General features: G+C 53.1%; 1 protein-coding gene across 1 annotated transcript; it reads right to left on the bottom strand.

Annotated features, from left to right (window-relative positions):
• Positions 1 to 7,380: 7,380 nt before the first annotated feature.
• Positions 7,381 to 17,334, bottom strand: LOC137319895 (F-box/LRR-repeat protein 19-like). Its single transcript, XM_067981790.1, has 4 exons — positions 17,210 to 17,334; positions 16,464 to 16,625; positions 15,218 to 15,436; positions 7,381 to 12,988 (listed from the first exon to the last, which is right to left on the bottom strand). Exons 1-4 carry the CDS (start codon positions 17,232 to 17,234, stop codon positions 12,807 to 12,809), a joined length of 588 nt encoding a protein of 195 aa, XP_067837891.1. The 5' UTR covers positions 17,235 to 17,334; the 3' UTR covers positions 7,381 to 12,806.
• Between the last annotated feature and the right edge of the window lie 2,702 nt (positions 17,335 to 20,036).

The following is a 20,036-nucleotide window of genomic DNA, read 5'->3' as shown; positions in this document are numbered from 1 at the left end:
AATTACTATTTTGTCCCCGCCATCGTGTCTCCCAGGCAAACAGGCCACGCCCCCTCCCACTGACCACGTGATCTAGGCACCCACCTGTGACCCCTGACCCTCAGACGGTCAACATGTTCCACTGTCACGGTAAACACGGTCTAATGTCACGGTAAACACGGCCCACTGTCACGGTAAACACGGCCCATTGTCACGGTAAACACGGCCCACTGTCACGGTAAACACGGCCCACTGTCACGGTAAACACGGCCCATTGTCACGGTAAACACGGCCCACTGTCACGGTAAATATGGCCCACTGTCACGGTAAACATGGCCCACTGTCACGGTAAACATGGTCTCATGTCACGGTAAACATGCCAAATGTCACAGTAAATATGGCCCATTGTCACGGTAAACATGGCCCATAGTCACGGTAAACATGGCCCATAGTCACGGTAAACATGGTCTAATGTCACGGTAAACATGTCAAATGTCACAGTAAATATGGCCCATTGTCACGGTAAACATGGCCCATAGTCACGGTAAACATGGCCCATAGTCACGGGTAAACATGGCCAAATGTCACGGTAAACATGGCCAAATGTCATGGTAAACATGGCTGACCGTCACGGTAAACATGCCAAATATCACGGTAAACATGGCCGACCGTCACGGTAAACATTGCCCACTGTCACGGTAAACATGGCCCATTGTCACGGTAAACATGGCCCACTGTCACGGTAAACATGGTCTAATGTCACGGTAAACATGGCCGACCGTCACGGTAAACATGACCATCGATAGCCAAGGTGATGACGTGTGATGAGCCCTCCACCCCCTGCCCAATCTCTCAACACTGATTTTAACCTGGGAACGAGGGAGTGAGTCGTCCTGAAGGATGTGGAATTGGAATCAAATCCAGAATTCCCCGGAAGTGAAGGTGGATAAAGGCAATATCAATTGGCCAAGAATATTGTCGGGTTTATAAATAGGGGCACTGAGTCGCAGAGTGGAGAAGGGATGATCGATTTGCACCAGGGCCCTGGTTCGGCCCCCGTTTTGGGGGGAGGTTTTGGGGGTCCCATGATAGAAAGCACTTTAAACCAGAGTGACCGGACAGATTGGATTCACCAGGATGATTCCAGGGACGGGGAACTGGAGTTCTGAGCAGAGACCAGAGATACTGAGACTACTTCCGCCGGAGCAGATAGGGGCGAGAGGCGCTTTTTCAAACGATGAAAGGTTCTGATATGTTGAACAAGGAATGTTTAATCTGGTTGGGGAGTCAGTGACGAGGGTTCATCGATTTAAAACGGTCACTGAGGGAAGTGAGGAGAGAGGAGTGGAGTAATTTGGATAAATATTTGAAGCAGAGAAAGATACAGGGTTATGGGGAGAGAGCGGGGCAGTGGGATTAGTTTGGGGATTGATACAGGGCTATGGGGAGAGAGCGGGGCAGTGGGATTAGATTGGGAATCGATACAGGGCTATGGGGAGAGAGCGGGGCAGTGGGATTAGTTTGGGGATCGATACAGGACTATGGGGAGAGAGCGGGGCAGTGGGATTAGTTTGGGGATTGATACAGGACTATGGGGAGAGAGTGGGGCAGTGGGATTAGTTTGGGGATCGATACAGGGCTATGGGGAGAGAGCGGGGCAGTGGGATTAGTTTGGGGATTGATACAGGACTATGGGGAGAGAGCGGGGCAGTGGGATTAGTTTGGGGATTGATACAGGGCTATGGGGAGAGAGCGGGGGCAGTGGGATTAGTTTGGGGATTGATACAGGGCTACGGGGAGAGAGTGGGGCAGTGGGATTAGTTTGGGGTTCGATACAGGGCTATGGGGAGAGAGCGGGGGCAGTGGGATTAGTTTGGGGATCGATACAGGGCTATGGGGAGAGAGCGGGGCAGTGGGATTAGTTTGGGGATTGATACAGGGCTATGGGGAGAGAGCGGGGCAGTGGGATTAGTTTGGGGATTGATACAGGGCTATGGGGAGAGAGTGGGGCAGTGGGATTAGTTTGGAGATTGATACAGGACTATGGAAACATAGGAACAGGAGGAGGCCATTCAGCCCCTCGTGCCTGCTCCGCCATTTGATAAGATCATGGCTGATCTGTGATCTAACTCCATATACCTGCCTTTGGCCCAGATCCCTTAAAACCGTTGGTTGCCAAAAAGCCTATCGATCTCAGATTTAAATTGAGCAATTGAGCTAGTATCAATTGCTGTTTGCGGAAGAGAGTTCCAAACTTCTACCACCCTTTGTGTGTAGAAATGTTTTCTAATCTCGCTCCTGAAAGGTCTGGCTCTAATTTTTAGACTGTGCCCCCTACTCCTAGAATCCCCAACCAGCGGAAATAGTTTCTCTCCATCTGCCCTATCTGTTCCCCTTAATATCTTCTAAACTTCGATCAGATCACCCCTTAACCTTCAAAACTCCAGAGAATACAACCCCAATTTGTGTAATCTCTCCTCGTGACTTAACCCTTGAAGTCCGGGTATCATTCTAGTAAACCTACGCTGCACTCCCTCCAATGCCAATATGTCCTTCCGAAGGTGCGGTGCCCAGAACTGCTCACAGTACTCCAGGTGCGGTCTAACCAGGGTTTTGTATAGCTGCAGCATAACTTCTGCCCCCTTGTACTCTCGTCCTCTCGATATAAAGGCCAGCATTCCATTAGCCTTCTTGATTATTTTCTGCACCTGTTCATGACACTTCAATGATCTATGCACCTGAACCCCTAAGTCCCTTTGGACATCCACTATTTTTAACTTTTTACCATTTAGAAAGTACCCTGTTCTATCCTTTTTTGATCCAGAGTGGATGACCTCACATTTGTCTACATTGAATTCCATTTGCCACAGTTTTGCCCATTCAGCTAATCTATCAATATCGCTTTGTAATTTTATGTTTTCATCTACACTGCTTACAATGCCACCAATCTTTGTGTCATCGGCAAACTTAGATATGAGACTTTCTATGCCTTCATCTAAGTCGTTAATAAATATTGTGAATAATTGAGGCCCCAAGACAGATCCCTGCAGGAGTCCACGAGTCACATCCTGCCAATGTGAGGACCTACCCATTATCCCTACTCTCTGTCACCTTTCGCTCAGCCAATTTCCTGACCAAGTCTGTACTTTTCCCTCGATTCCATGGGCTTCTATCTTAGCTAACAGTCTCTTATGTGGGACCTTATCAAATGCCTTCTGGAAGTCCATATAAATAACATCCATTGACATTCCCCTGTCCACTACTTTGGTCATCTCTTCAAAAAATTCAATCAGGTTTGTCAGGCACGACCTACCTTTCACAAATCCATGCTGGCTCTCTCTGATTAACTGAAAATTCTCGAGGTGTTCAGTCACCCTATCCTTAATTATAGACCCCAGCAATTTCCCCACAACAGATGTTAGGCTAACTGGTCTATAATTCCCTGGTTTCTCTCTCTCTCCTTTCTTAAAAAGCGGAGTGACATGTGCAATTTTCCAATCTAGAGGGACAGTTCCCAAATCTAGAGAACTTTGAAAGATTATAGTTGGGGCTTCTGCAATGTGCTCACCTACTTCCTTTAAAACCCTGGGATGGAAACCATCTGGTCCTGGGGATTTGTCACTCTTTAGTGATATTATTTTCTTCATTACTGTTGCTTTACTTATGTTAATTTTATCGAGTCCCTGTCCCCGATTCATTATTAGTTTTTTGGGGATTTCCGGCATGCTATCCTCTTTTTCTACTGTAAATACTGACGCAAAGTAATTGTTCAACATGTCCACCATTTCCCCATTGTCAATGACAATAACCCCACTTCCAGTTTTTAAGGGGCCAACACTGCTCCTGACCACCCTCTTTTTCCTAATATAACTATAAAAGTTCTTCGTATTGGTTTTGATATCCCTTGCAAGTTTCTTTTCATACTCTCTTTTTGTAGCTCTTACTATCTGTTTTGTGACCGTTTGTTGATCTTTGTATCTTTCACATTCACCAGGATCTGTGCCATTTTTTGCCTTTTTGTATGCCCTTTCCTTATGTCTTATACTGTCCCTTACCTCTTTAGTTGTCCATGGCTGTTTTTTTTGGCAAGTAGAGTTCTTGCCCCTCAGGGGTATAAACCAGTTCTGTATCTCGTTAAATGTTTCTTTAAACATTTCCCACTGATCATCAGTTGTTTTACCCATGAACAGATTTGCCCAGTTTACTGTGGACAGTCTCTGTCTCATCCCATTGAAGTCGGCCTTGCCCAAGTCTAGAATCTTAGCAGCTGACTCACTTTTTACCCTTTCAAACACTACATTGAACTCGATCATGTTATGATCGCTATTGGATAAATGTTCACGCACAGTTAAGCCATTAACTAAATCTGGTTCATTACTCATTACTAAATCTAATACGGCTTGCCCCCTTGTTGCCTCTAGGACATACCGCTGTAGAAAACTATCCCGGACACACTCAAGAAATTCACTACCTTTCTGACAGTTGCTAGTCTGCTTTTCATAATCTATGTTAAGGTTAAAGTCTCCCATTAAGACCACTATGCCTTTGTTACATGCTTGTCTAATCTCTGTATTTATACAATCTGGCACTTCAGAGCTGCTGCTAGGGGTCCTATATACAACTCCCACTATAGTCTTAGATCCTTTCCTATTTCTCAATTCAACCCATAAGGTCTCTGTTGTCTGCTTACCTCTCATTATATCCCCCTTTATCATTGAAGTGATTTCATCTCTAATCACTAAGGCTACTCCTCCTCCTCTTCCATTTTCCCTATTTCTCCTGTAGACCTTATAACCCGGTATATTTAGTTCCCAATCCTGACCATCCTGCAGCCATGTCTCAGTAATAGTATCATGTCATACCCTCCAATTTGAATTTGAACCTGTAGTTCATTTAATTTATTCCTTATACTCTGTGCATTTGTATATAGAACTCTAAGTTGGGCCACACACCCCAGCCTGACCTTCAGCTTTGATGCTGGGTTAATCACCTTACGCCTTCTAGTTTTCACTATATCTGTATTGCCTATGGGGAGAGAGCAGGCCAGTGGGATTAGTTTGGGGATTGATACAGGGCTACGGGGAGAGAGCGGGGCCGTGGGATTAGTTTGGGGATTGATACAGGGCTATGGGGAGAGAGCAGGGCAGTGGGATTAGTTTGGGGATTGATACAGGGCTATGGGGAGATAGCGGGGCAGTGGGATTAGTTTGGGGATTGATACAGGGCTATGGGGAGAGAACGGGGCAGTGGGATTAGTTTGGGGATCGATACAGGGCTATGGGGAGAGAGCGGGGCAGTGGGATTAGTTTGGGGATCGATACAGGGCTATGGGGAGAGAGCAGGGCAGTGGGATTAGTTTGGGGATTGATACAGGGCTATGGGGAGAGAGCGGGTCAGTGGGATTCGTTTGGGGATCGATACAGGACTATGGGGAGAGTGGGGCAGTGGGATTAGTTTGGGGATTGATACAGGACTATGGGGAGAGAGCGGGGCAGTGGGATTAGTTTGGGGATTGATACAGGGCTATGGGGAGAGAGCGGGGCAGTGGGATTAGTTTGGGGATTGATACAGGACCATGGGGAGAGAGCGGGGCAGTGGGATTAGTTTGGGGTTCGATACAGGGCTATGGGGAGAGAGCAGGGCAGTGGGATTAGTTTGGGGATCGATACAGGGCTATGGGGAGAGAGCGGGGCAGTGGGATTAGTTTGGGGATCGATACAGGGCTATGGGGAGAGAGCGGGGCAGTGGGATTAGTTGTGAATTAATACAGGGCGGATTTTAAGGTTCTGCCGCCCCCCTCCCCCCTTGTTCTGGACTCCCCCCACCAGAGGAAATAGTTTCTATCTACCCTATCGAATCTTTCAATCATCTTAAACCCCTCGATTCGATCCCCCCCTTAATTTTCTAAACTCCAGGGAATACAAGCAACCTTTCCTCGTAATTTATCATTCTGGTGAATGTGCTCTGCACCCCCTCCAAGGCCAATATATCCTCCGGTGCGGTTGGGCAGCTTGGCTATTCCGACCCTTGACATTTTTCCAAGTTCCCAATTTAGGGCTGGTTCCTGGCAGATCTCTCCCTTTCTCTGTCTGTGTCTGTCTCTCTCAGAACCCCTCCCACGCTGTGCTGGTGACCATGTTTCCGGGACGCGGGGCAGGTGCTGCTCAATGAGGGCGGGTTTTAAGGAGGGTCTTGCAGGAGTGGTTTTGCGAGGGGGTTACAACGACACCACGAGCTGGATGGAGTAATTGCAGTGTGCTTGAGCTGATGCGGGAAATTCCCATCGCAAATGGGGACGCAAGAGCGAGAGAAAATACCGTGAGAAGGCACGAATGTGAAATGGACGCTGAAAGACATCTGCACCTCCTGGTCCGATTATCCTGACCCCCGTGCCCTAACCCCAATCAACAGAAGACTATGCTTGATCCTCTCGCACCGTGAGCAATGCCACGTGAGATCGGCTAGTGATTTGTAATATATGGGAATAAAAAGGTGTTTCCTGGCACCGTCCGACACGGCACTGAGCCACGTACAGCCGACATCGAATCCCACCCCCCCCCTACCACCAATGGTCAGTACCTATCTCAGCCGGGACAGGAGCAGAACGGCGACACTACAGCTGAGCTCCTGAGTGAGGGGAGAGGGAAACGAGCGAGGGTTTCCAGCCCCTTAACCGTCGTCCAGTGGTGGAGGCCGAAATTGGGCTCGGCTGTGATGCCCTCCCTGGTTGAATATCCCGGGATCAGACAGGACGCGTGGGTCCCTTAGGTGAAGGCGGCTGAGCACTGCCGTGGAATCCGTCTCCCAGCGACAGCCAGTGCCTTTGGGAGGGGAACCTGGTGGGAGTATTCTATTTATTTGTCAGCCAAAATTAAATGAGTTCGCCCCTTTAAGTGCCTGACAAACTCCTCGCCACCAGATGGCACTGCAGCACCACATTTCATTTCGGACCGAATTACGCCCCCCTGTTGGCAGTGAGTGGGTACTGCAGGGACCCACCATCTTTTACCTTTAACCCACTCACCTTTGGCTAAACCATTAAAAGGGGAGGTTCCGCGACAGCCGCTATGCACCGGGCGTCCGCACTCGTCCCGGTTTCTGCCGCGTTGTGTCTTCGGAGAAGCCCTGTGGTCGATCGCGGGCCTTCCGCCCTCCTCTTCGCCCCTCAGGGTCCCCGTCGTCAAGTCCGCCGCCAAAGGAACGGATTACCTCCCGCGGCAGGGCAGCCCCCCCCCCTTTCCCTCTGAGCTGTTTGTAGTCCGGGGGGTGGGGGTGCAGAAGATTGCGCCGGGTGTCCTCGGGAAACGTTCTGTCCTCGCTCAACGCCACCGCAAGCCGCTCGTTCCGTCGCAGACTTGCGGGATCTCGCTGTGCTGCAAACAGCCGCCACGTCTGACCACATTACAAGTCGCCGCACTTTATTTATTAGAGTTTAAACACCTCGAGGGATGTTTTGTGACAATAGAATCCCGTCCCGGCTCTGTCGATCCAGGAACAGGAGGCCATTCTGCCCCTCCAGCCTGTTCCGCCATTCAATCAGATCGTGGCGGATCTGTATCTTAACTCTATCCACCCGCCTTGGTTCCAAATCCCTCACCCAACAAAAGTCTATCAATCTCAGTTTTTCATTTTCAACTGACCCCCGGGGGAGAGAGTTCCAGATTCCCACTCCCCTTTGTGTGAAGAAATGCTTCCTGACATCACCCCTAAACGGCCGAGCTCTAATTTTAAGGTTATTCCCCCCCAACCTTGTTCTGGACTCCGCCCCCCCACCAGAGGAAATAGTTTCTCTCTCTCTACCCTATCGAATCCCTCAATCATCTTAAACCCCTCAATTAGATCGGCCCCCTTAATCTTCTATCCAATTCCCCTTTTGAAAATTATTATTGAATCTGCTCCCACCGCCCTTTCAGGGGGATTCCAGATCATTACAACTCGCTGCGTCAAAAGATTTCTCATCACCCGCTCTGGCTCTTTTGCCAATTACCGTAAATCTGTGTCCTCTGGTCACCGGCCCTTCTGCCACTGGAAAGTTTCTCCTTATTTACTCAATCAAAACCCTTCATGATTTTGAACCCCTCGATTAAATCCCCCCTTAACCTTCTCTGCTCTGAGGAGAACGACCCCAGCTTCTCCAGATAACTGAAGTCCCTCATCCCTGGGACCGTTCTAGTAAATCTCCTCCGCACCCTCTCCAAGGCCTTGATATCCTTCCGAAAGTGCGGTGCCCAGAATTGGACACAATACTCCAGCTGCGGCCTAACCCAGTGTTTTATAAAGGGTTTAGCATAACTCCCTTGCTTTTGCACTCTATGCTTCTATTAATAAAGCCCAGGATCCCGTATGCTTTTTTAACAGGCTTCTCAACCTGTCCTGCCACCACCAAAGATTTGTGCGCACGCACCCCCAGGTCTCTCTGTTCCTGCACCCCCTTTTAAAATTGCACCATTTAGTTTATATTTCTGAAAAGTAGTAAAATACATGCTTAAACTCCAGGGCTCCCTTTCAATGTCTCCAATCTTCTTTGCACCAAGGGCACAATCCAGTTTACATTTACTGTGAGTTCCATCATTACGACCCTCCGAGGACTCTGCGTTCCTCCAACTCGGGCCTCTTGTCCGTCCTTCGCCCCGCCATTGGCGGCCGTGCCTTCAGCCGTCGAGGCCCTCAGCTCTGGAATTCCCTCCCTAAATCTCTCCTCCTTTAAGACGCTCCTCAAAACCTACCTCTTTGACCGAGTTGAGGGTCGCCTGTCCCTGATATCTCCTTACGTGGCCCGGGTGTCGTTTTTTGGTCTGATTTACAGTCCTGTGATATATAAATGCAAGTTGTTGTTGTTGTGTCATCTAGCAGGATTCGACAGGGTGAGATACGGAGATCTTTTATTTCTACTGGTGGGGGGAAATCGAGAACGAGCGGAGAGAATCCTAAAATTAGAGCCAGGCGTTTCAGGAGGGAAATCTGGAACTCTCTCCCCACGAGATTGTGGATGACGGGGGAACAATTGGAGCTTTCAAGACAAGAGATCGATAGATTTTTGTTGGTTGTGAGGGGTTATGGACCTACGGCAGGTAAATGCAGTCGAGGTACAGATTGACCACGATCTGATCGAATGGCGGAACAGGCTCGAGGAGGCTGAATGGCCTGCTGTTCTGAGTAGATCTTACCGCCTCTGTATAACTTTATCTGTAAATAAATCTGATTAAGTAGCACTTAGCCTGACCGCGGGTCTGGTTGTTGACAGGCGAGACCGACAGTATCTCGGTGTCTTCCCCCGGGGTTGGGGGAAGGGGGAAGAGGGAGCTTCCCTGACCCATTTCACCCGTCAACATACCCCAACAAGTCGGATGGTGACAACAGAGTGGGCACAGCGCCAGTGTGGAGTGCTGACGGTCGCAGGTCTGCCACCCAGTGGGTGAGAGAGGGAGCGATGGGATTAATATGGAGGCACGACAGATAGGCTCAACAGCACACCGGACAATAGTTGGCCCGGCTTAGTCCGTCCCACTCTCACGAGTCAGAAGGCCATGGGTGTGAACCCCACATACATTCCAGAGGCTCGAGCCCCGTAATCCCAGGCCCGACACTCCCGGTGCTAGTACTGAGGGAGCGCCGCACTGTCGGAGGGTCGGTACTGAGGGAGCGCCGCGCTGTCGGAGGGTCAGTACTGAGGGAGCGCCGCATTATCGGAGGGTCAGTACTGAGGGAGCGCCGCACTGTCGGAGGGTCAGTACTGAGGGAGCGCCGCATTATCGGAGGGTCAGTACTGAGGGAGCGCCGCATTATCGGAGGGTCAGTACTGAGGGAGCGCTGCACTGTCGGAGGGTCAGTACTGAGGGAGCGCCGCACTGTCGGAGGGTCAGTACTGAGGGAGCGCCGCACTGTCGGAGGGTCAGTACTGAGGGAGCGCCGCATTATCGGAGGGTCAGTGCTGAGGGAGCGCTGCACTGTCAGAGGGGCAGTACTGAGGGAGCGCTGCACTGTCGGAGGGTCAGTACTGAGGGAGCACTGCACTGTCAGACGGACAGTACCAAGAGTGCTGCACTGTCGGAGGTGCCGTCTTTCGGATGAGACGTTAAATCAAGGGCCCCGTCTGCCCCTCTCAGGTAGATGTTAAAATCCCATAGCCACGATTGGAAGAGGAGCAGGGGAGTTCTCTCCGGTGTTACTGGACTAGTAATCCAGAGGGGTACCGTAGTGTAGTGATTCTGTTCCTGGACTAGTAATCCAGAGGGGTACCGTAGTGTAGTGATTCTGTTACTGGACTAGTAATCCAGAGGGGTACAGTAGTGTAGTGGTTCTGTTACTGGACTAGTAATCCAGAGGGGTACAGTAGTGTAGTGATTCTGTTACTGGACTAGTAATCCAGAGGGGTACAGTAGTGTAGTGGGTCTGTTACTGGACTAGTAATCCAGAGGGGTACAGTAGTGTAGTGATTCTGTTACTGGACTAGTAATCCAGAGGGGTACAGTAGTGTAGTGGGTCTGTTACTGGACTAGTAATCCAGAGGGGTACAGTAGTGCAGTGATTCTGTTACTGGACTAGTAATCCAGAGGGGTACAGTAGTGTAGTGAGTCTGTTACTGGACTAGTAATCCAGAGGGGTCCAGTAGTGTAGTGGTTCTGTTACTGGACTAGTAATCCAGAGGGGTACAGTAGTGTAGTGGGTCTGTTACTGGACTAGTAATCCAGAGGGGTACAGTAGTGTAGTGATTCTGTTACTGGACTAGTAATCCAGAGGGGTACAGTAGTGTAGTGATTCTGTTACTGGACTAGTAATCCAGAGGGGTACAGTAGTGTAGTGGTTCTGTTACTGGACTAGTAATCCAGAGGAGTACAGTGGTGTAGTGATTCTATTACTGGACTAGTAATCCAGAGGGGTACAGTAGTGTAGTGATTCTGTACTGGACTAGTAATCCAGAGGGGTACAGTAGTGTAGTGGGTCTGTTACTGGACTAGTAATCCAGAGGGGTACAGTAGTGTAGTGGTTCTGTTACTGGACTAGTAATCCAGAGGGGTACAGTAGTGTAGTGATTCTGTTACTGGACTAGTAATCCAGAGGGGTACAGTAGTGTATTGATTCTATTACTGGACTAGTAATCCAGAGGGGGACAGTAGTGTAGTGATTCTGATACTGGACTAGTAATCCAGAGGGGTACAGGAGTGTAGTGATTCTGTACTGGACTAGTAATCCAGAGGGGTACAGTAGTGTAGTGGTTCTGTTACTGGACTAGTAATCCAGAGGGGTACAGTAGTGTAGTGATTCTGTTACTGGACTAGTAATCCAGAGGGGTACAGTAGTGCAGTGGGTCTGTTACTGGACTAGTAATCCAGAGGGGTACAGTAGTGTAGTGGGTCTGTTACTGGACTAGTAATCCAGAGGGGTGCAGTAGTGTAGTGATTCTGTTACTGGACTAGTAATCCAGAGGGGTACAGTGGTGTAGTGGTTCTGTTACTGGACTAGTAATCCAGAGGGGTACAGTAGTGTAGTGGTTCTGTTACTGGACTAGTAATCCAGAGGGGTACAGTAGTGTAGTGGGTCTGTTGCTGGACTAGTAATCCAGAGGGGTACAGTAGTGTAGTGGGTCTGTTGCTGGACTAGTAATCCAGAGGGGAACAGTAGTGTAGTGGGTCTGTTACTGGACTAGTAATCCAGAGGGGTACAGTAGTGTAGTGGGTCTGTTACTGGACTAGTAATCCAGAGGGGTACAGTACTGTAGTGATTCTGTTACTGGACTAGTAATCCAGAGGGGTACAGTAGTGTAGTGGTTCTGATACTGGACTAGTAATCCAGAGGGGTACAGTAGTGTAGTGATTCTGTTACTGGACTAGTAATCCAGAGGGGTACAGAGAGGGAGGGAGAGAGAGAGAGGGTCAGTACTGAGGGAGCGCCGCACTGTCGGAGGGTCAGTAGTGAGGGAGCGCTGCACTGTCGGACGGTCAGTACTGAGGGAGCGCTGCACTGTCGGAGGGGCAGTACTGAGGGAGAGCCGCACTGTCGGAGGGTCAGTACTGAGGGAGAGCCGCACTGTCGGAGGGTAAGTACTGAGGGAGAGCCGCACTGTCGGAGGGGCAGTACTGAGGGAGAGCCGCACTGTCGGAGGGGCAGCACTGAGGGAGCGTCGCACTGTCGGAGGGGCAGCACTGAGGGAGCGCCGCACTGTCGGAGGGTCAGCAATGAGGGAGCGCCGCACTGTCGGAGGTGCCGTCTTTCGGATGAGACGTTAAACTGAGGGCCCCGTCTGCCCCTCTCACGTAAAATCCCACGGCCACTATTGGAAGAAGAGCAGGGGGGAGTTCTCCCCGGTCTCCTGGGGCCCCGATATTTATCCCTCAACCAACATCACTAAAGAGCAGATGATCTGGGTCGTTTATCACCTTACTGTTTGTGGCATCTTGCTGTGCGCAAATTGGCTGCCGCGTTTCCTAAATTACAACAGTGACCGCGCCTCAAAAAAAAAAGTCCTTCATTGGCTGTGAAACACTTTGGGACGTCCTGAGGTGGTGAAAGGGGCTGGAGAAATAGGAAATCTTTCTTTTCTCCCTTTATTACTTCTTCCCCTCGTTCTGTCTGGAGTACAGTTCATCATTTTGTTTTAAAAACAAAAGTGGTTTCGGTAAAGTCTGCGGCAAAATCCATATCGAGGAATCTGGCCAGGAAAAAAAAATAAAATGGAAAGAGGGAACGAAGAAATCAACGACGAAAATAATTATTTTTTTTAAAAAAAGATGAAGTTTCTTTTTGTGGAAGGAGTTGAGAGCCTGGGAGCACAGATCCTGCTCCCACCACCTCCCCCCGGGGGGACTCTCGGTCCCCACCCAGTGGCGTTAGCTGTTACGTAGTATGAGTTTGTCCTCAGAACAGCGGAAGGAGCCAGGGGGAGGAGCGTCTTCAGTGAAACGCTGGCAGCCCTCCGCCGTGATCAGTTTGCAGGAGCGGAGGTCGATTCGGGCGATGCTCGGGCAGCGCTTAAAGAGAGGGAGGCACTGGTCCGTGAGACGGCTACATCCTGCGGGGGGGGGAGAGAGAGAGAGAGGGTTAGTATAGGGGGGAGAGAGAGAGAGGGAGAGGGAGAGGGAGAGAGGGAGAGAGAGAGAGAGAGGGAGAGAGGGAGAGAGAGACACGCAGAGCGGGAAAGAGAAACACAGAGCGAGAGAGAGAAACACAGAGCGAGAGAGAGAAACACAGAGCGAGAGAGAGAAACACAGAGCGAGAGAGAGAAACACAGAGCGAGAGAGAGAAACACAGAGCGAGAGAGAGAAACACAGAGCGAGAGAGAGAAACACAGAGCGAGAGAGAGAAACACAGAGCGAGAGAGAGAAACACAGAGCGAGAGAGAGAAACACAGAGCGAGAGAGAGAAACACAGAGCGAGAGAGAGAAACACAGAGCGAGAGAGAGAAACAGAGAGAGCGAGAGAAACACAGAGCGAGAGAGAGAAACACAGAGCGAGAGAGAGAAACACAGAGCGAGAGAGAGAAACACAGAGCGAGAGAGAGAAACACAGAGCGAGAGAGAGAAACACAGAGCGAGAGAGAGAGAGAAACACAGAGCGAGAGAGAGAAACACAGAGCGAGAGAGAGAGAAACACAGAGCGAGAGAGAGAAACACAGAGCGAGAGAGAGAAACACAGAGCGAGAGAGAGAGGGACAGAGAGAGAGAGGGACAGAGAGAGAGAGGGACAGAGAGAGAGAGAGCGACAGAGAGAGAGAGGGACAGAGAGAGAGAGAGGGACAGAGAGAGAGAGAGGGACAGAGAGAGAGAGGGACAGAGAGAGAGAGGGACAGAGAGAGAAAGAGACACGTAGAGTGGGAAAGAGACACACAGAGGGAGAGAGAAACAGAGAGAGAGAGAGAGCGAGAGACAGTGCGAGAGAAAGTGCAAGAGACAGAGGGACAGAGAGAGAGAGGGACATAGAGAGGGACAGAGAGAGGGACAGAGAGAGAGAGAGGGACAGAGAGAGAGAGAGGGACAGAGAGAGAGAGAGAGAGGGACAGAGAGAGGGACAGAGAGAGAGAGGGACAGAGAGAGAGGGACAGAGAGAGAGGGACAGAGAGAGAGAGGGACAGAGAGAGAGAGGGACAGAGAGAGAGAGGGACAGAGAGAGAGAGGGACAGAGAGAGAGAGGGACAGAGAGAAGAAGGGGGGGAAAGGGGGAGAGAGAGAGAGAGAGAGATGTCAGGGGAAGATGTTGGGGGGGAGGGGTAGTTGGAGAGGTTGAGAGGGGTAATGGAGGGGGAGATATGGGAGGAGGGGTAGATGTGGAGAAGGGAGAGGTCGGGGAGGGGGAGAGTTTGGAGAGGGGGTAAAGGTTGAGAGGGGAGGGGAGAAGGAGATGTGGAGGGGGAGGTGCGGAGGGGGAGGTGCGGAGGGGGAGAGAGAGGGGGGAGAGGTGGAGAGGGAGGGGGAGAGGTGGAGAGGGAGAGGGAGAGGGGGAGGGGGAGAGGGAGAGGGGGAGGGGGAGAGGGGGAGGGGGAGAGGGGGAGGGGGAGAGGGGGAGCGGGGAGAGGTGGAGGGGGAGAGGTGGAGGGGGAGAGGTGGATGAGGGCGAGGTGGAGGGGGAGAGGGTGGAGAGGGAGGGGGAGAGGTGGAGAGGGAGGGAGAGAGGGGGAGAGGGAGGGGGAGAGGTGGAGGGGTGAGGGGGAGAGTGAAGAGGTGGGAGAGGGAGATGGGGAGGGAGGGGGAGATGGGAGGTGGGAGGGAGGGGGAGATGGGGAGGGAGGGTGAGATGGGGAGGGAGGGGGAGAGGTGTGCGGGAAGGGGAGAGATGGGGAGAGGAGGGGGAGAGGTGGAGGGGGAGATGGGGAGGGAGGGGGAGATGGGGAGAGGGAGCGATGGAGTGGGAGAGGGTGGAGAGGGAGGGGGAGAGATGGGGAGGGAGGGGGAGAGGGGAGGAGGAGGGGGGAGAGGGAGAGATGGGGAGGGAGGGGGAGAGGGGGAGGAGGAGGGGGAGAGGGAGGGGGAGAGGTGGAGGGGAGAGGTGGAGGGGAGGGTGGAGGGGAGGGGGAGGGGGGGGGAGGTGGAGGGGGAGGGGGGAGGTGGAGGGGGAGAGGTGGTGAGGGAAGGGGAGAGGTGGAGGGGGAGGGGGAGAGGAGAGTGGAGAGGGAGAGGGAGATGGGGAGGTGGAGAGGGAGCGATGGAGTGGGAGAGGATGTCGAGTGAGGGGGAGATGGGGAGAGGGAGTGCAAGAGAGGGAGGGGGAGAGATGGAGAGGGAGGGGCCTGAACGGGCTCCATTACCTGACAGGTTGATCTCGGCCAGACTGTCGCGGAGCTGGGAGTTAGCAGCAGTGAGGAGATTGACGGACTGATCCCCTACGTGGGGACAGTGACTGAGGTCGAGCATGGCGAGCTGGGGCACGTGGCGCACCAGGAGGCGCAGCGAGGCGTCCATCACGTCCAGGCCGGCCAGTCGCAGCTCCCTCACGTTCTGTAGTCGGCCCCGATTGTCGTTCTGACCTGGGGGTGGGGGTTGAGAGAGAGAAACATCATCCATCAGCCTCATCACTCTGGACACCTTCTCCCCTCCACCACCCTGCTCACACTCCCATCACCTCACCCCAAGTGGCTGTCCTACACCTCAGACACTGGACTGTAGGGTTTGCCGGGTATTCGACTGTGGGGGGCAGCACCCCCGATCCCATCCTCGCCTGAACCCTGCCGCCACCCCTCCCAAACATACTGGGACTCTACACTGAGAGTCTAGTTAACATCAGACCGACACGCACAACCGCTCACCCCCGCTCACGCACACACACCCGCTCGCGCACACACGCGCATCCCTGCTCGTGCATACACACGCCCACTCGCACACACCCCTGCTCGCGCACACACGCGCCCGCACGCACCCCTGCTCGTGCATACACACGCCCACTCGCACACACCCCTGCTCGCGCACACACACGCCCGCACGCACCCCTGCTCGTGCATACACACGCCCCACACCCCTGCTCGCGCACGCACCCCTGCTCGTGCATACACACGCCCACTCGCCACACACGCGCCCGCACGCACCCCTGCTCGTGCATACACACGCCCACTCGCACACACGCGCCCGCACGCACCCCTGCTCGTGCATACACACGCCCACTAGCACACACCCCTGCTCGCGCACACACGCGCCCGCACGCACCCCTGCTCGTGCATACACACGCCCACTAGCACACACCCCTGCTCGCGCACACACGCGCCCGCACGCACCCCTGCTCGTGCATACACACGCCCGCACGCACACACCCCTGCTCGCGCACAACACGCGCCCGCACGCACCCCTGCTCGTGCATACACACGCCCGCTCGCACACACCCCCTGCTCGCGCACCCACTCGCGCGTGCGCACACATACACACCTTACAGCCGGGTCGCAGGAGAGAGACAGATACGGGCAGAGAGAAGGACACACTGAGGAGACGAGAAATGGTTTATGGGCAGAGGGGGAGGAGAGAGGGAGAGGGAGGGGGGAAAGGGATGGAGGGAAAGTGCCTCACCTGGCCTGGTGTCAGTGGGAGGGGACACCAACTCCCGGAGGTGCGAGTCCTTCACATCCTCCACCCAGCGGATGTCGAGCAGGCGGAGATAGGAGCAGCTGGCCGTGCAGAGGGCTGAGACTGAAGACCAGGAGCAGCCGCAGAGGATGAGTTCCTTCAGACCTGGGGGCGGGAGGAGGGGGGGGAGAGAAACACCAACGGCAGCAGAGGTGAGAGGGTCGCTCGGTGGGGAGCAACGGACCTGACTCTCTGTCCCCACCTCCCTCTCCCCTCTATTCGACTGCGGGGAGGGTCCACGGGAGCTGTGTATCACCCCTCCCCCTCCCCTCGCTCCTCCTCCCCCCCTCGCCCCCTCTCCTCCTCTACCCCTCCGCCCTCGCCCCCCCCCCGCTCCTCCTCTATCCCCCCTCGCCCCTCTAACCTTCTACCTCTCGCCCCCTCCCCATCTCTATCCCCTCGTCCCCTCTACCCCCTCCTCTACTCCTCGCCTGCTCGCCCCCTCTCTCCCCCTCGCCCCCCTCTCTCCCCCTCGCCCCCTCTCTACCCCCTCCTCCTCTGCCCCTCGCCTGCACTCCCCCCTCTCCGCCCCGCCCCGTCTCCCCTCTTCCTAATCCACCCCTGGTCCCTCCTCCTCTACCCCTCCTCTCCCTTCCCCCTCTACTCCTCCTCCATCCCTCCCCCTCTACCTCTCCCCTCCCCCTCATTCCCGCTCCCGCTCCCCCTCCCCCCCCCTCCCCCTCGCTCACCCTGCAGCCGATTGATGAGCCACATCAGCTGTTTCTTGAGATGCTGGTCCAGCTGAGGTCCAGGGTGACGGGCTGCCGTCTGATGATGCCGCTCAGCATGGCCGGAGTGATGGACTTCTGACGGCTCAGGTCAATTTTGGTCCATAACCGTTTATCACAACACCTGGGGGGGAAGAGAGAGAGAGGGAGAGGGGAAAGAGAGAGAGTGGGGGAGAGAGAGAGAGAGAGGGGGGAAAGAGGGAGGGGAGAGAAAGAGAGAGAGAGAGAGAGAGGGAGGGAGAGAGAGAGAGAGGGGGAGGGAGAGAGAGAGGGGGAGGGGAGAGAGAGGGGGGGGAGGAGAGAGAGGGGGGGAGGGAGAGAGGAGGGGGAGGGAGAGAGGGGGGGGAGGGAGAGAGAGGGGGGAGGGAGAGAGAAGGGGGGAGGGAGAGAGAAGGGGGGGAGGGAGAGAGGGGGGAGGGAGAGAGGGGGGGAGGGAGAGGGGGAGAGAGAGAGAGGGGGAGGGAGGGAGAGAGGGGGAGGGAGGGAGAGAGGGGGAGGGAGGGAGAGAGGGGGAGGGAGGGAGAGAGGGGGAGGGAGGGAGAGAGGGGGGGAAAGAGAGAGAGGGGAGAGAGAGAGAGGGAGGGGGGGGAAGAGAGAGAGAGAGAGAGGGAGGGAGAGAGAGGGAGGGAGAGAGAGGGAGGGATGGAGAGAGAGGGAGGGATGGAGAGAGAGGGAGGGATGGAGAGAGAGGGAGGGATGGAGAGAGAGGGAGGGATGGAGAGAGTGGGATGGAGAGAGAGAGAGGGAGGGATGGAGAGAGAGGGAGGGATGGAGAGAGAGGGAGGGATGGAGAGAGAGGGGAGGGATCGGAGAGAGTGGGATGGAGAGAGAGAGGGGGTGTGAGAAGGTTCTTGGTAATGCTGAGCTTGATCCTGCTCCCCTCGCCCCCTTCTCGGGAAGGAAACCGGTCTGGTGACTCCAGTCCCAAACCAAAGTGGTTGAGTCTTAACTGCCGTCTAAAGGGGATTAGCACGCCCTTCAGTCGCATCAAAACCGCTGCCCAGTGGCTCAAGGAGAAGGCTCAGCACCACCTTCTCAGGCCAACTAGGGACATATATATATATATATATATATATATATCACACGATGTATATATCAAACATACACATATATCAAACGCATACATAAAAATATATCACATGTATCAAACACACACATTTAAATATATCACATACCACATATATCAAACATACACACATACCAAACACACATATCAAACATGCGCACACACACACATAGATATATCACACACATATCAAACACACATGTATATATGTATCTCAGACATATATATCACACACACATATATATACTCACACGTGCGTTTGATATGTCCGTGTAATCTATAACACATATATCAAACACACACATATGTGTATATATACCACACACATATATAATCAAACACATATATAATCACACACCTGTGTACATATCACACACATATCTATCACACAGGTATATATCACAGACATATATCACACATACACATATCATACACGCACATGTCACACACATAGATTACATACACATATATCACAGACGTATATCATGCATACACGTATATATATCATACATATATCACACATATATATACACATCACACACATCAAATATTTCAGACACACAAATATTTCACATGTACATATCACACATGCATAAATATATATCACACACAATCACACAAATATATCACATACACACTTAGATATATCACAAATACATACATATCACACATTAACAATCCTATCACACACAGTCAGCTATATATATGTATGTGTGCGATATATATATATATATATAAACACACATATATATCACATAGATACACTTAGATATATCACATACGCATATACATGACAGTCGTATCTCAGCGGGATAGCACTTGCCTCTGAGTCAGAAAGGTCATGGGTTTGAGCTCCAATGTCCAGGCCGACACTCCCGGTGCAGTCCTGAGGGGAGCGCCACGCTGTTGGAGGTGTCAGCACTGAGGGAGCGCCACGCTGTAGGGAGGGTCGGCACTGAGGGAGCGGCCGCGCTGGCGGAGGGTCAGTACTGAGGGAGCGCCGCGCTGGCGGAGGGTCAGTACTGAGGGAGCGCCGCGCTGGCGGAGGGGTCGGCAATGAGGAAGCGCCGCACTGTCGGAGGGTCGGCACTGAGGGAGCGCCGCACTGTCGGAGGGTCAGCACTGAGGGAGCGCCGCGCTGTAGGAGGGTCAGTACTGAGGGAGCGCCGCACTGTCGGAGGGTCAGTACTGAGGGAGCGCAGCACTGTCGGAGGGTCAGTACTGAGGGAGCGCCGCACTGTCGGAGGGTCAGTACTGAGGGAGCGCCACACTGTCGGTACGGTCGGTACTGAGGGAGCGCCGCACTGTCAGAGGGTCGGTACTGAGGGAGCGCCGCACTGTCAGAGGGTCGGTACTGAGGGAGCGCCGCACTGTCGGAGGGTCAGTACTGAGGGAGCGCCGCACTGTCGGACGGTCGGTACTGAGGGAGCACAGCACAGTCGGAGGTGCCGTCTTTCGAGATGGGACGTTAAACCGAGGGCCCCGTCTGCCCCTCTCAGGTGGGTGTAAAAGATCCCACGGACACGACTGGAAGAAGAGCAGAGGGGAGTTCTCCCCGGTGTCTTGGGACGAATATTTACCCCTCAACTAACATCAGTGAAAAAAGACGATCTGGTCATTTATCACATTGCTGTTTGTGGGATCTTGCTGTGCGCAAATTCGCAGTCACGTTTCCCACATTACAACAAATGTACTTCATTGGCTGTGAAGCCAATGGTTGAA

The sequence above is a fragment of the Heptranchias perlo genome, unplaced genomic scaffold, assembly GCF_035084215.1.
Source record: "Heptranchias perlo isolate sHepPer1 unplaced genomic scaffold, sHepPer1.hap1 HAP1_SCAFFOLD_921, whole genome shotgun sequence".
In the NCBI taxonomy this organism is placed as follows: domain Eukaryota; kingdom Metazoa; phylum Chordata; class Chondrichthyes; order Hexanchiformes; family Hexanchidae; genus Heptranchias; species Heptranchias perlo.
The sequence above is the reverse complement of the archived record's forward strand: the minus strand, read 5'-3'. Positions and strand labels throughout refer to the sequence as shown.